At 40.9% G+C, this 14,891-nt stretch overlaps 1 protein-coding gene across 1 annotated transcript; it reads right to left on the bottom strand.

The window, feature by feature from the left end:
- Nucleotides 1-993: 993 nt before the first annotated feature.
- LOC139724714 (uncharacterized) lies at nucleotides 994-11,357 on the bottom strand. The gene is made up of 10 exons (XM_071635835.1): nucleotides 11,205-11,357; nucleotides 10,269-10,378; nucleotides 9,169-9,658; nucleotides 8,407-8,626; nucleotides 7,854-8,023; nucleotides 6,353-6,427; nucleotides 5,298-5,450; nucleotides 3,172-3,305; nucleotides 2,532-2,616; nucleotides 994-1,158 (listed from the first exon to the last, which is right to left on the bottom strand). Exons 1-10 carry the CDS (start codon nucleotides 11,232-11,234, stop codon nucleotides 994-996), a joined length of 1,632 nt encoding a protein of 543 aa, XP_071491936.1. The 5' UTR covers nucleotides 11,235-11,357.
- Nucleotides 11,358-14,891: the final 3,534 nt, after the last annotated feature.

The following is a 14,891-nucleotide window of genomic DNA, read 5'->3' as shown; positions in this document are numbered from 1 at the left end:
TGTGGCCTGGAGTTCTGATGATTACTATATTGTGCTGCAGGCCTATTTGTCAAAAAAAAAAAAATCAATACAGCTGTAAATACATTATTATGACATCACTGATGTACATTTTGGTAATCAATGATCTTGATCAGAACTGAGCTGCAAAATGATCCATCTGTCCTCATCATTTCAATGTAGGAAGAGACTATGAGAATGAATTACTTTATAGAAAGTTTGGTTTGGGAAACAGAAAGGGCAGACATACAAAGAGAAAACTGCAGTAGACCAAGTCTCTTGCAAATCATCACAGTCTGATTGGTGGCAAGATAGTAACACTATTTTTTCTTTTGTAAATAGAAAGGAAAATAAGAAAACACCAGTTCTATCAGTTCTAAATCAGTGCGAGTGCCAATTAGCGAGGGTTCTGGTATTAAACGCAACTACTATATTCTGTCTATGTGATCAAAGTTGAATGGCTTAGTCCCCTTACGGGATAGACAACATATCTGCGAGGGACCATAGGAAGGCATCGGAGAATGGGGTGAGGGTTCGATCAAAGTTGTCACATTGTTGTGTAATGTGTTTTCTGTCATCCTGTTATACAACTATCGACAACTAATCAGGCCAGTAAGAAATGCAACCCTGGGCATACTAGTATTCAGGGAACATTCTACAAAGGCCAATGCCTCTGATGCATTTTGACATGGTGCTGTCGGCAGAGGGCATCTGGCCAACCTGGTTTTCAGCTAATGAACTGTGATTGGTCAATAACTGGTCTCATGATCACCAGGCACCATGCTGTTACCCAATGCCGTGTGAGCCATGCAGCCGCTATAGTTACAGAAAAATACATTGTGCCACATGTATATCCATGAAAATACACACGCATGAACATATACACTCTGTGCTGGGTAACAACTGCTCTGAGGAGAAACAACGTGGCACCTTCCATTGTGGTTAGCCAGACTCCCTCTACCTACGCCACTGGCTGCCAGTAGCTGCTAGCGCCCTCTACAGCTGAGCCTTGTACTTGGCGATCTGCAGCTCGTGCTTCATCCTGTCGGCCTCCAGCTGCCGGAAGTACTCCGCATCCTCGTCTCGGTAGAGCTGGTCCTGGTACTCCCTGATCTCCCTCTCCATCTTCTCCCTCAGGTTCCTCTTGATGCGGTGCAAGGCCTGGGTGGAGGATGTAGGGCAGGATGTAGAGCAAAAAGGAAAATACAAAACAAATTGGAGACATCCTTGAGATGATAGGATTGTATTTCACCTGAGCACCTGTGTCTGTGTGGTTCAAAAACACCTTCACAACAGCTAACTTGTGGGTGATACTTTATCTTATTAAAATACAAACAGACAGAAAAAAAAAATTCTTGTTTCCAAGTTATTGGAGGATTGGATTACCTCCTTTCTTTTTCCCAATGATAGGATGGTTTCATAACCCCATGAAGCTTAATTTATTGCTTACACCAGCGGACTTTCAAAGGGCCCCTGTTGATCCTGCCCTATGGTGAATATTTCTAGGTATTTAAGTAACAACTTGTGTTATCAAAATGAGTTCAATTCTAATGTAAATTATTTCATGACCAGGGATAGAATGCAGACAGACAGTAGCATAGGAAACCTGAAATTCTGTCCCTGGAAGTTAGTGTAGAGGAAGAAAACTCTTTAGAGGGATAGTATAGTATTGGAGGAGATGAGGATGGGGTTTTTAATTTTTTCGAGATACAAAGAAACTACTTAAGAAATAGTACAGAGCATACCATTCTAAGAGGAATTCAAAGTTTATTTTATGAAAATCGGTGTTGGAATGGCTGAGATATCTAAAGATAAAGTAAAACAAAGCAATCACAATAAAAAGTGGGTCCCACCTTTTATTAGGATCACTTTGTTTTGGATATCTCAGCCATTTCAAAACCAATTTTCATCAAATAAATGGTAAATTCCTCTGGGAATTGCATGTTCTTTCATATTTCATTGGAGGTTTCTCGTTATCTCTCTCTCTCTCTCAAAAAAAAGAAAATGTTAGAAACTTTAAATTAGGTCTTAACCCGAACTATATGATCCCTTTAAAAAGGGGATGGCTAGTAACTGATCAGTGGGAATCAGTGGGAATGCTGGAGGTTGACTGTTCCAATCCTTGTGGGATTCATTTAAGAGTACATTGTATATCTATTGTTGTGTGAAAATTATTTGCTTCAGAATGGTCTCATATTCAAGTAATGTGCAGTTTAATGCTTCCAGGTTAGCGTGCCTGGTCAGTGACGGGGCATTAATCTGCACATTACTTGAATATGAGACCGTTCTGAAGCAAAGAATTTCCACACAATAGTAGATATATAATGTACTTTTAAATAAATCCCACAAGTATTGGAACAGTCATCCCCAAGCATTCCCACTGATTGCCACTGATCGGTTACTAGCCATCCCCTTTAACCCTTTCTGTGCCAGGGACTTTGGACAGTTTGTACAATGCCGAAGAGTTCTTTGTGCCAACTGGCGCGTACAGCACACAAAGGGTGGATGTTATGGTAATGTCACGGGAGACTCACATTTGACTGCTCTCTGTCTCTGGTGTTCAATTCCTGTCGTTCCTTGGCGATCGTCTCTGCTAGCATTTTGAACTGGTCTCGATAGCTGGTGGAACAGGTGGTTAAGGTATCTTCGAAATCAGCAGTTTCTCTCTCCTGCTTTATAGTGGAAAAGAACACACAGGAGGTCCTTGTTTTCAAGCCATCAATATTTGCATTGTTGTTTCCATGATTGGAAGAGCCAGAAGAAAGAGAGAAAAAAAAATGCACAAACACAAATTAACCACCCCTGCAGCTACCCCCCCCCCCCTTCCCAGGCATATAGTTGTAGTCAGTTTTATCAGTATATTATTACCATTCATAGTTGTCGTAGTACACTATTTTGATGCCATATTGAGGTGGCCGTTCAAAGAATTTAAAACAACGGTCTTTTCGGAGAAAAACATTGTTAGAATATCAACATACTTATGTATCCAAGTTTGGCATAAGCCAACAAAGAAATGACAAATAATACATTCAGCATTGTGTTTTCTCAGGCTTGAACATTAGCACCTTGCAAACTACTAATGTTAGATGTGAAATTGTGACGACCTGCAAGTCCTTTGAATCAAAGGTGAGGCCTGATGGGACACAGCATTATCAAAATGCTCCGAAAGGATACTAGTTCTCAAGTGACTCGACTTCGTCCCTTTGGCGCTTAGAATTCTCCTCTCTCTTCTCGGCGGCATACTTGCGGAGCTCACGAATCCTCGCCTTCTGTATCTCCATACCCTCCTCAAACAGGTGTTTGAATATCTGAAATTCCAGACATAAGATATTACAGGGAAATGCCATGTAAATGTACCAGATGACACCAGGTGAAAATACAATCAACCTCATCTAAAGTCAGATCCACAGGATCTGACTTCCCACAGGGAAAAAAAAATACCCTTTGACTTGCGTGATTTGGACTTACGCTAGAGAAATAACACATGTCAGGGATGATATTGAGGTTTTTTGAAAAAAATCGCAAATCAAAATTTTCAGGTGATTTTGATACATGAAAATAGCAAAATGAGTACAGACTTGAGGAAAAAAAAATCTGAAATTAGATTTAAATGTACAGAATATCATGCCTGACATGTTTACATCGATCCAGGGTAGATTTTTGCTTTCACTTTCATAGCCAATATTTTTTTTTTTTACTTGTGCGAGGTCAATATAGGCCAGGTTGACTGTATTGGGACTGATGATAAAAAAGTCAACTATAAATGTATAAATGTACGTGAGCATCTCTTTCATGGGAATTTACTTGGCAATGAGTGGAAATATGAAGAGTTGGCTGGCTGTTGACAGGAATAATATGTTTGATGCAATAAGGTTGCGAGTCATGGACGCTCAGCAAAAATCTGGAGAAGAAAATAGCCACTTTCAAGATGAGATGTTTCCGTCGATTACTTGGAATACATTGGCATGATCGCCGCACCAATGCATCAGTGCTGAAAGAGATCAGGAGGAAAGTTGGGGATTATGAACCACTGCTGGACATAATGAAGAGAAGGAAAATGCAGTGGTTCGGACATGTCACCCGACGGCCAGAGGTACACTAGCGCATATGGTAATGCATGGTCGGGTGGATGGGCAGCGAGCTCAAGGAAGACCAAGGAGGAATTGGGTGGGCGATGTGAGGAGATGGGCGGAGAAGCCGGTGGAAATCTGTGTGAGAATGGCGCAGGATAAGGAAACCTGGAGAAGGACATCTCAGTGCCCCAACGGCAGAAATGCTACAGGTGTGACCTGACCTGACCTGCAATAAGGTTTCAGTATTGGACAAGTGAGTCGAGTCTCTGCTGGATTGGGCAAGGGGTGGCAATCATCCGGTTTTCACTTTAAGTTTTCATGGACTTTGAACCGATTCCAAAGCCTTTAAATAACACCACAAAAATGACACATACATTACTGCCAAGAAAAAATTGCTAGTCAGGCAAACTTTCTTTGAATTGCCTCTTCTGTTCAAGTGCCTCTAATTTTCACACTTGCACTTCGGAAAGCGTAGAATGAAAGTGAAACAATCGCAAGTATGCGTCTGGAGTATCGAGTCTATCATGGCCCCTCGTTGAAATCTCTCGTTGAATTCGATGTGAAAGTGCAGATGGCTTCAGCTTTGAGAAATTAAGGAAAAACTTCTATTTCCTGTTGCTTTCTTTACATATCAATGGTGTCATCTGACTGCACTGGGGTGGAATGGTGCATGATGACCTCAAATCAAATATATTTGACTTGTCTAAATAGCATATTATGAAGACTTCCTGTTTTCCTACCCCCCCCCCCCACTTCTTGCAACATAAATGTATACAGCATGCATAGAACACTTGTAAAAAACAGCTGAGCAATGCCAACCTTGTAAACAGCATTGCAGTACTAGTATTCTGAGGGTTTGAAAGGAGTATTTTAAGTGGAAAACAGTAGTTTTCATGAAACATGCACTGTTTGAATGAAAACAGTACAAAACACTGCAATAAATAAATGAACAAACAAACAAACAAACAAACAGCTGGCATCTCTGCTACTGCATTCCAATACATGCATGGTGTGAAACCCAAGCATGTAGTACATTGTAATTACCAACTTCTGCTTTACTACACTGTTTGCATTGTTGAAACAATATGTTTTTACGCACAAGTTGCAATGGGCTGGGCAAGGCAGATAAAACTTGTGCAGCCGAGTATGAATAAAATTGAGCTATAATGCCAGTACACTGATCTTTTGTGATTTAAGTAGTGATGTGTCCATTGTACAATAATGTACCTGTTCTTCTCTGGTCCTTCGTTTCATGGCCCTAGACCTGGCCCTCAGGCGGAACTCATCGTAGTACCGCCTAGCTCTGGCATTGACCTGTTTCTGCTCAGCAGCCTTGCTCCTCAATACCGTCTCCTGGTTGCGCCGTTCTTTGATCTCTCTCTGTGTCGTGATTGAGAGGAGATTGAAAACTGTGTTATTCTCACTCAGAGCTCGGGCCTTGATTGTTTCACTTGTATACTACCAGGTATACAATGATAGGTGTAATTAGATTAATTTTGTACAACAGTGAATCACATAATCAAACTTGCATGAATCTGAGAGAAAATTCTAAAGGCTGCTTGGCTGGTCTTTTATGATTTTAGAAGTGATGTTATGTCTTCTAGATTCACATTATCTGTGCTGTGGCTACCTGTTCAGAATTATTGTTGGTTGTGTGTGTGTATGTGTTTGTCTGTAATATTTCAATTGAATACTGACCACATTTTTAGAATATAAAATTTTGCAAAAATAATGCTCTTTGGTTAGAATGAAACGAAGCTGTGACCATTCCAAAAATTTTTTCTAGTTCACCGTTCATTTGTCCATTAAAATGACAATGCCTATGTATGTCACTGGGTTGTCAAAATGGTACAGCAATACTGATACTGATTTTCAAGATGTTTCCCCAACATATCATCACATATTGTCCCGAATGGGTCTTTCTGCAATGCATTGAGTAATGGTTACCACCATAAAGGTTGAAACTGTTGTGCAACTTATTAATTTTTTTATTGTTTCTTGTGCCAGGTCAATTTCAGTAAACTCACTTGCTTATGATATCACAGACTAGAGTACAAAGCAAATTCTTGAAATCTCCAAAAAAATATACATATATTTGTGTGTTGTCATTTTTGCACAAATCAAGTGGTATATTATAAACCATAACTCCACGAACTATTCCAAATTTACAGTGTGTTGAGGTTGAACACACCACTACTTTGCTTCTGAATGTAGGGATAACATCTACTAAGAGACAGGATGATGACCTATATCCTGCATCCATACCACACTTTGTCACTCACCATCCTCTCGTTGTGGGCCAGCTCTTTTTTCATGATGGACACCAGAATCTCTTGCTTCTTCTCCGCCTCCTCGATCTGCATAATTTCAAAGAAAAAAGTCAAAACTGTACATCTAATTTCTCAGGTTTTCTAATGTGTGGTTCATTCTATTACAGTGGACTCCCATTATAACTAATTCCTTGGGACTGGCAATTTTCTTTCGTTATATCGGAATTTTGTTATAACTGAAGAAATAAATGATAAAAAACAGAGAGATGATTATGTTGAAGCCTGAATCTTTATTTCGTTGAATTTTGTTATAACCATGTTGGTTCAAAATAACAGGAGTGCATGGTATTAAAGTGGTCCACAGACTAAGGGTAAAGCATCTAATGTCCATGCTTCAGACCAGTATGGTTCAATGTCATACACTTCCTCGTTCTTGATAGGGAATCCCCAATACATACAGATCCTTCAGAGACAAGGTTTACTTGCTAGCAAGCCACAAAAACTTGCATGTTAATAGGTGATCTACTTTGACCAACATTCAACTAACTATACATCATGACAGATTTCTAAATGAAAATGGCAGCAATCATCATGCCATCCCAAAGCACCCTCTTGAGTCCAGAGTCTGTGTACTTTTAAATATGTGTCACTACACCAGCAATAAGGGAGTTCATGGTTAGTGCATGTTTCATTTGACCCCTACACCAGAGACTTTCAAATTACATGGACATGTGTTGTGATCGAGAATTCCTTTGTTGAAACATGGCACCTTTGTATAAAATCAATGTTGATAAAGTGCACGAAGAGATTTTGTTAAACAGTGTTGATGAATGACTTACACCTGTACATTCTAATTTAGTCTGAAACACATATTACCATAATTCAGTATACAAATAATGAATGTTTATGAGTGCAATGGACAGAATATTTCATGAGGTGAAAGATGAAATGATCCATTCAACAAGGCGCAGCCGAGTTGAATGGAACAAACATTTCATCTTTCACCAAATGAAATATTCTGTCCATTACATGAATGAAAACATTTTTTATTTGTTTTATATAACGCCTGTAAAGAGATCCTTGTCCTTTCATGTTTTATTAATTTAGAAACAATAGAGAATCTGAGATCGCGAGAATGCTCAGCTCACTGAGCTCTTTATGCTAGGTAGCGCGCTGTCGCACAATAGACATACACTGCAAAACGCAAGCGTATACGCGTAGTTCCCGGGCTCTCAGTGAGCGTGCAATGGAGCAAATCGTATGGATCCAAAATTGCACGGTAAAAATGGAACCACAATTGCACGGATAATGACATCATAGTGAAATGGGCCGAATAATCAACGTCAAACAACCAATCAAATGACAAGGATCTCTTCAGGTGTTATATAAATTCTCATAGTTGCCCAAGGATTCTTTTTCTTTTAAAGTCAGTGGCAAATACACAGACATTCTTATATGACCTCTGTTTTGCACATGCACAAATCACAACCGCGAACTCCTTTATTCATCTCACCTTGCTCTGAGACTTGGGTTTGCGCTGCTGGTGTGACAGCGCCATCTTGGTCAGGTGCTCCATGTGTTTCATCTGCTGGGACCACATCCGCTGCGCGGAATGCGGTGACACGTGCAGGAAGGGGAACTCGTGCATCAAGGTCGGCAGGAGGTCGTCATCTCCGACCCTCACTGAAAAGGGGAGGACAAGAGATATGGGGCCCGTTTCAGATAAATACAGTTGGAATCCTTCATGGATCAGGCTAAAAACAGAAACCACCAATTAGGTGTAGACTGTTGCAGATGTCGCACCGCTTATTCTTCAATATATCTGACACAGAAATTTATGCCTGATGTTGCAGGAGATGCATCATATCAACAAAAGAATCTCTCAGAAAAGCTACTAATAGGTATGTCCTAACGAAGAACACTACATGTACTCACTCCAATATAGTTTCAAGGAAGATTTAAGGTATGAAAAGTACTACAGGTAAGAAGCATTTTGGTGGGAGAAGCGATGAAAACATTGAGGGATAACAGTGATGATTGAGACTACATCACTGGCTCCAACTCACAGGGTCGTTCCCCAGCTGATGAGGTGCTTGGGGTGGGTTCTGATGATGCAGAGCGGCCCCGTCTCAAGGCAGGTGGGGACGAGGATCGCTTTGTAGTTGTCCGCACTGAGCGTCTGCTGCCCCCAGTGGTTGCAGACTGAGCAGTGGGCACACTGTACTTCTTGGCTGGCTTGTACTTGGTTGTTTTGGGCTGGCTATGGATGGCTTTGTATTGAGAATCCTGTGAACAGAAAAAAAATATCACAGGGCATGGCATACATTTGTATTTTCAATTGAAGAAAAAATCTGTACAACACACAAAAGTGTAACTGAAAAATGTACTTATGAAATTAGGTGAAAGATACACAATGTATGAGAAAAAAATACTTCTTTAAACCGGCATGTACTAAAACAGAATATTCATGGTACAGAAATGTCTTTTTTTTTCATGGGTAAAAAGCTCTATTGTGACAGTACAAGTTTGTAGTGTGCAATGTACACAGTGAAGTTATACTGATAAACTCTAAACAAGAAAGAAGTTTTGAACTTCTGTGTGTTACCACTCAAAATCGCAGCATTCTTTTGCTAACAACTGTGGTAAATTGCAAAAGTCACTTCTTTGCTTTGAGCATTATTCTTGGGAGCACAAGCACATAAACACAAAACAAGCCAAGCAGACAGAGGTTTATTGCTACAAAACAGACTTCAGTCACATATTCTTAAATGGAGGTAATGAGTAATAGGTTCACGTCATGAATCATTCAAACAGTCACTTTGACTCACCATTTGCTTGGCGACCCTCTTGCGTCTCCTGACCTGAGCGCTGACTCCCCTCTTGACCTCTCGGAGATCAGTGGCGTAAGAGTGATGCAGGGCCGTCTTCAGTCGGTCCTGCTCCCGAGTCTCCTGGGCCAGCCGACGTCTGACTTTTCCCATCATCCCTCTAGCATCCTGATTGATGGCATCCTCGAAGTGCACTGCCTTGAGAGGGGCCCTCATCTTTGGGGATGCGGACCTTGGTAGGAGGACACCCCTCTTGGAGGGCACTCTTGCACCCCTCCTCTTCCCCTGGGCCACTGGCTTCTTTCTCGGTCTCAGATGGTAGCCACTACTCTCACTCCTCTCCCCAAAGTTTACGCTGCTGTGTTCTTCTCCTTCTTCCTCATCATCATCACCTAGAGATCGTTCATTCTCCCTGGCAAGAGGATCACCATGGCTACTGTACGGTACCTCCCAGTCCGCATCGTCTTCATCCCCACTGCTTCTGCTGGGCCTGTGATGAAAATTTTTCATTGTATCCATTGAAATAACAGTCATGAAGACTCAAAACAAACAAACAAACAAAAAATCCAATGAACACATCCCTGCTACTGCTTTCACAAATGAAAGACATTAGGACAAATTGTCCATGCCACTTACTGGAAGATGGACGCCTAGTGTGTTCCAAATCGTGAGCATCCAGAGCATTCCGCTCAATTTTTAAGAATAGAAACCAAATACACAATCTTTTTTCAGGACCCACTAACATTGTGTGCCACAAACTACGCACAATAAAAACAAGATCATTGGAAGGGCTCTTGAAAATCCAATATGTATAGCTACAAGTAAGCACATATGTCACATTATCTTCTTTTTTTCTCCAGATTCTAATATTCTCCATGTACATTTTGCCATCACAAAAACTCAAAGGAAGGTGATTTGATGCTTATACATGGGTGCTATCATTTCTCTAATTTTCTTCTTTTCATTGACTGTTTTTTAAAATTTGGTTGTATTTGGGAAATAACTTTGTGAGAATAGTTACTGTACAGCTTAGACTAACATTCATTCTGACAAATATTTGATTGACACACAAGAATTGATAGTCGTACATTTCTCCTTACCTGAATCTTCTGGATGGTTGTCCTTGCCCTCTGCTGCTGCCCGGAGAGCCTGTCACCTCGTCTTCGAAGGCCACCCGCCGTTTCCTAGCGACCTTTCGTTGCATGAAACTCTGTGCAACGGAAAGCATAAATCAAAAATTTTAGAGATAGAGGGAGAGACGAATATATCACGTGGATAATGGCGAGAGGCTCTTTGACATCCCTTGCCAGTCTTTGCAGTGGTCTCATCACACAAGTTCTATTACATCCTTCATAATTGAAATTTTGATTGCTGATCAATCGACACAGCATCACATGGGCAAAGGGAACATTGCTTTGGTGTTGATGACATTGAAGACAAAGTGCTGGCAGAGAAAAAATGTGCACAAGATAATGTAATATTTATGGTGATGATGTAATATTTATGGTTATAATGTACTATACCATGAATATTACGTCATAGATATGTGATCCATCAATAGTATGTGAAATTGCTATCGGTATCAGCCTCATAGACCACTGTGCAGTGGTGGATCCAGAGGGGGGCGCACTGGGCGCGTTCCCCCTCTTTATTTTTAGTTAAAACAAAAGAAATAAAAAGAAAAAATGGGGGGTGCGTGCGCTCCCCCCTTTAATTTTGCAAAGGCGCCTCCCCTTTACGGAATTCGTGGATCTGCCCCTGACTGTGTATAATCTGATCTTGTCCATCACAGCACACTTATCATCCGCGCTACAATATATAAACAATTTGACTAGTTTCTTAAAGATTCGCAGCAGGAATTTAATACAAATAATTGTATCAGGCACTGTTTTGAGCTACAAATGACAGAAATTTGTACTATTTTCTTTACAGCTGCACCCCTCAGAATAGAAGTGCCATCTTTGCTTCCTTGGAATCCATAATCTCAACTACATCCTCTATCTTAATGGTACAATCATTTGATTGTTCTCTCTCACCCTGTCGTATGTATCCTCCAAGTCAGCCATAAGAGATGATCCACGTCCAGCCACCTCTGACCTCCTGACCTCTCTTGACCCCAACAATTCATCAACTCCCGATTCTGAACGAATGGTTGACGAGTCTAAAGAAAAATCGTAGCTGCGACGCCCTGTTGCTGTGGCACGTGGCGGCAAACTTGCAGGGTATGTCTCCTGCTCTGAGTCTGCAGCAGCTGCTGCTGTTGGTCTACCTCTACTGTAGCCGCTGGTTGCTGGGGCAAAGTTGCCCTGTCGCTGCTGTGGTCTGTGGTGAGTGCTCTGCCCTGACGTTGCTGCCACATTTCTCAGCCTGTGGCCATCTATCTCAGCAGAAGTGCTGCCTGGTCTTGGTGATGGCCGCTGACGGGGCAACATGGCTGGATAGCCGCTGGAATATATTGTTGCTGCAGCATATTGCCTTTCTTTTCCAAGACCAGAATGTCCAACGTCTTGTGCTTTTGCAGATTCATTCTCATTAGCACTCAGTTTGGTGGGTGGTGTAAATCTAGGTGATCTTCTTTGTGACAATTTTTGACCTTCGTTTATGTGCGACCTATAAATAACAATATGAAAATAGTATATCAAGTCATCTTCCCAAGTCTCACTTAACTTATGACCTTTTCCTGGTTTTTGCATGTGTCCTGTACTTTGATGATTTGACATCCACTCTTTATATTGATACAACTTTAGCATCTACTACTGTAAAAGTGGAAATATTCGCGGACTCCAGTGAAGCACAGAGGTTGAACACAAATATTCAACTCACACCACAGATGTTCCACAGAGGTTCGTTTTTTTCTCAGAATGATCAGTAAGTTTAGTTGTGCATAGAAATATCCGAAATGCCTGCTTGAAAAATATAGATATAGACAAGACCAGACTCAGTATCAGTTATAGATTCATACATTGTTCTATTATAAAACAATGGATATGAGGCAAATACATAAACACACTGCAATTAGGACATAGAAATATGATAATGCCATAGGAAATAAAGTTGGATTATACCAATCTTTAACCTACACTAAACTAACCTCTATCTGAAGAGGTCAAATGAAGAAACTGCTTCAAACAAGCACAATTCTTTTTTAATGTCTTTGGAATTCCTGCATGAAAATGATGGGAAGTCATACCATTTGTTGTTGTTTTTGTTGATATCAGGATAGTTTTAAGCCTAAGACCTACAGACACATCGAACAACTAGCAGTGACAGTGCAATACTGTTATATTATGTCAGTCATCGAGAACTAAAAGCGTCTTGCATGATACGTCATTAGATGAGTCTTGATGTTAAGATGGGACATCAAGAGATGACTTCTTACTTCCTTCGTGATGAGTCTGGTTGCGGGGTGGCTGCTGAGCCTTGCTCTGATGACCTCACACTCATCCCAGCATCGGGCTGAGGCGTGGTCCGACGCGACCTATGAGGTCTTCCATCTGATGCTGCTGCCTTGGTAACCCCAGAGGGAGATGGTACAGTCTCTAAAGATAGAATTAAGAGTGATAAGTTAATAACATGCTCATCAGGAATTTAACAACATCACTTTGCCTAAATTTCTTATTGCCCTACTATTACTGATATTTCACCACTATTTGCCTAATCTTGTTGATAAAGATTAAAGAGCAAGAAACATATGAAATATCTTGTGTTTAAGTTAAAATCAAGGAAAACTTCAAGGAATTTATGTAACTTTGAATTCAACATGATTAATGAACATAGCCATGCTCATACTTCACTAAGTCTTGTGCAAACATCATAGCCCTTGAACAACAGCCTCCCAAGAACTGACTGAAATTAAACTTCTTCCTTTTTTTTTTGTACACGGATACATGTCAATTGTGGCATACACAGAGCATCCAAAAACTGTTCATCTCACCCAAGTCATCACCAACAGAATCCATGTCTCTAGTCGTAGTCAAAGATGACTGGCTGAGTAGACTCTCCAACAGTCTGTTGTATGGTGACAGCCTCTCCGCCATGAATGCCTTGCTGCCAGGCCTCTGCCCAATATTTGAGCCAGTGGCTGGTTTGGAGAGTATTGAGGGTGAGGATGCAGTGCTGGGGGCCTTGGGCCAGGAGACTGTGGAAAACGAACTGCTGACAGTCTGGAAAAGGTCAAAGGTCAAAAGTCACACCCCAAACTGTCAGATATGCATCATTTTCTTGAATTTGTTGAAGATTATACATAAATGATAGTTGCTTTTATACACCATTCATTGGTTCAAATGTTGATGATTTACAAATTCCCAGCATCCAATAATTACACACTAGATCAAACAATGAGTTAAACTTTCTTTACATGACATCACTTTTCAGAGATCAAGCTGTTCAGACTTCACACGGCAATCCAGAATTTTGAATATCAAACTTGAATAAAAGGACCCCTCCAGAACACAAATGGCCAATCATGATTTGAAAAAAAAATGCATCAGGGAGAAAACGTGAATCTAGTGTTTTTAGACCTACAAAACTACATGTACCTTTGTTAGCACAAAACTTGTTTTGACATACCGGTAAACACGTTTATAAACAAGTTGTGTTGTCAGTTTGAAACCTTTCAATGGTAGTGACCTAGGACTGTGGATATTCAGGTAGAAAAGTCATGGGGGCTGGGGGCTGGGCAAAGAGCTTTTCCCCAGTAAGTACTAGAGTGTGGAGTATGCATACGCCCTGTACTATTGTTTTGTGAGCACTGGAAGATGATGAGGCAGTAGGTTCACCCCTCTTGCTAACACGCTAGCAAATGAGCAACCGAGAAGCAGCCAAATCTAGAAGTGCATACTCGCGTAAAAGTTCAAAAGTTTGCGTAATACGCGCTGTAAAAATGTTACTTCAGTACGCAAAGTCCGCCATTACTAAGTGGGTAATGGCAGCCCCATTGAAATCTCAGACACCATTGTATGGTTCGGCCTCTAGTGGTGGAGAGAAGAAAAATCTCTTTGGGGCTGGGGGACTATGACTTACAGCAGGTGGCAGTCTCTGGCCATCTGTCATGGCGGTTTCCATCAGCTGAGACAAGCGGCCTTCGGAAATATCAAAGCTCTGATGTCCTGTCACGGTGTGTTCAGACTTATCAAAGGTATTGTTCAGTAGGGCTCCCCCCGCAGAGTCTCTAGCATCCTTATGTTTGCGTTCTGTAGATTTGAAACAGAAACATATCATTCAGAATTCATTTGTGCATGCAGCATGTATAGGTTTGTCTGCTGTAGGTGACAAATGAAATAGATAAAAGTGCACAAATTTTTTGATTGAATGCATCTTTAGACTACAGAGATGGCAAGCAATTCTGTACTACTGGAGTCTAGTGCACGAAGAAATGTGAAACTATGGATTTGAGAACTATTCTCAGAGGAAGTTTTTCTGTGTTCAGTACTGATAACAAACAGACAGAGTTTGCTGTAGGTATGGCCTGTGGTGTGCTATACTGTAAAACCAGAAATTTTCATGAATTTTGCGAGGAGCCAAGATTCGCGAAATTAAAAAGCACTGCACATGAAAGTTCTTGCCTATGGTATTGAACATTGAATGCGAGTGGGAATTCATGAAAATTTCATACTGCGAAAAAGGCCATCGGCTCCAATTCGCAAAAAAATTCAAGCTGCATATATTTTTGGTACCGTAACACCAGAAACATAAAACCTCCACAGATTAGAACTGACAGCCTT

The sequence above is a fragment of the Diadema antillarum genome, unplaced genomic scaffold (assembly GCF_040938485.1).
Source record: "Diadema antillarum isolate AM-2024a unplaced genomic scaffold, OU_Dant_1.0 scf00000226, whole genome shotgun sequence".
In the NCBI taxonomy this organism is placed as follows: Eukaryota; Metazoa; Echinodermata; class Echinoidea; order Diadematoida; family Diadematidae; genus Diadema; species Diadema antillarum.
This window is presented reverse-complemented; position numbering and strand designations above follow the sequence as displayed.

Coding starts and splice junctions, on each gene's coding strand:
- LOC139724714 (XM_071635835.1), bottom strand. CDS start 11,234: ATGGCTGACTTGGAGGATACATACGACAGG. Junction 9,659..10,268: donor CAACCATCCAGAAGATTCAG/GTAAGGAGAAAT, acceptor TTTTCATCACAG/GCCCAGCAGAAGCAGTGGGG. Junction 8,024..8,406: donor ATCAGCTGGGGAACGACCCT/GTGAGTTGGAGC, acceptor TCCCCTTTTCAG/TGAGGGTCGGAGATGACGAC.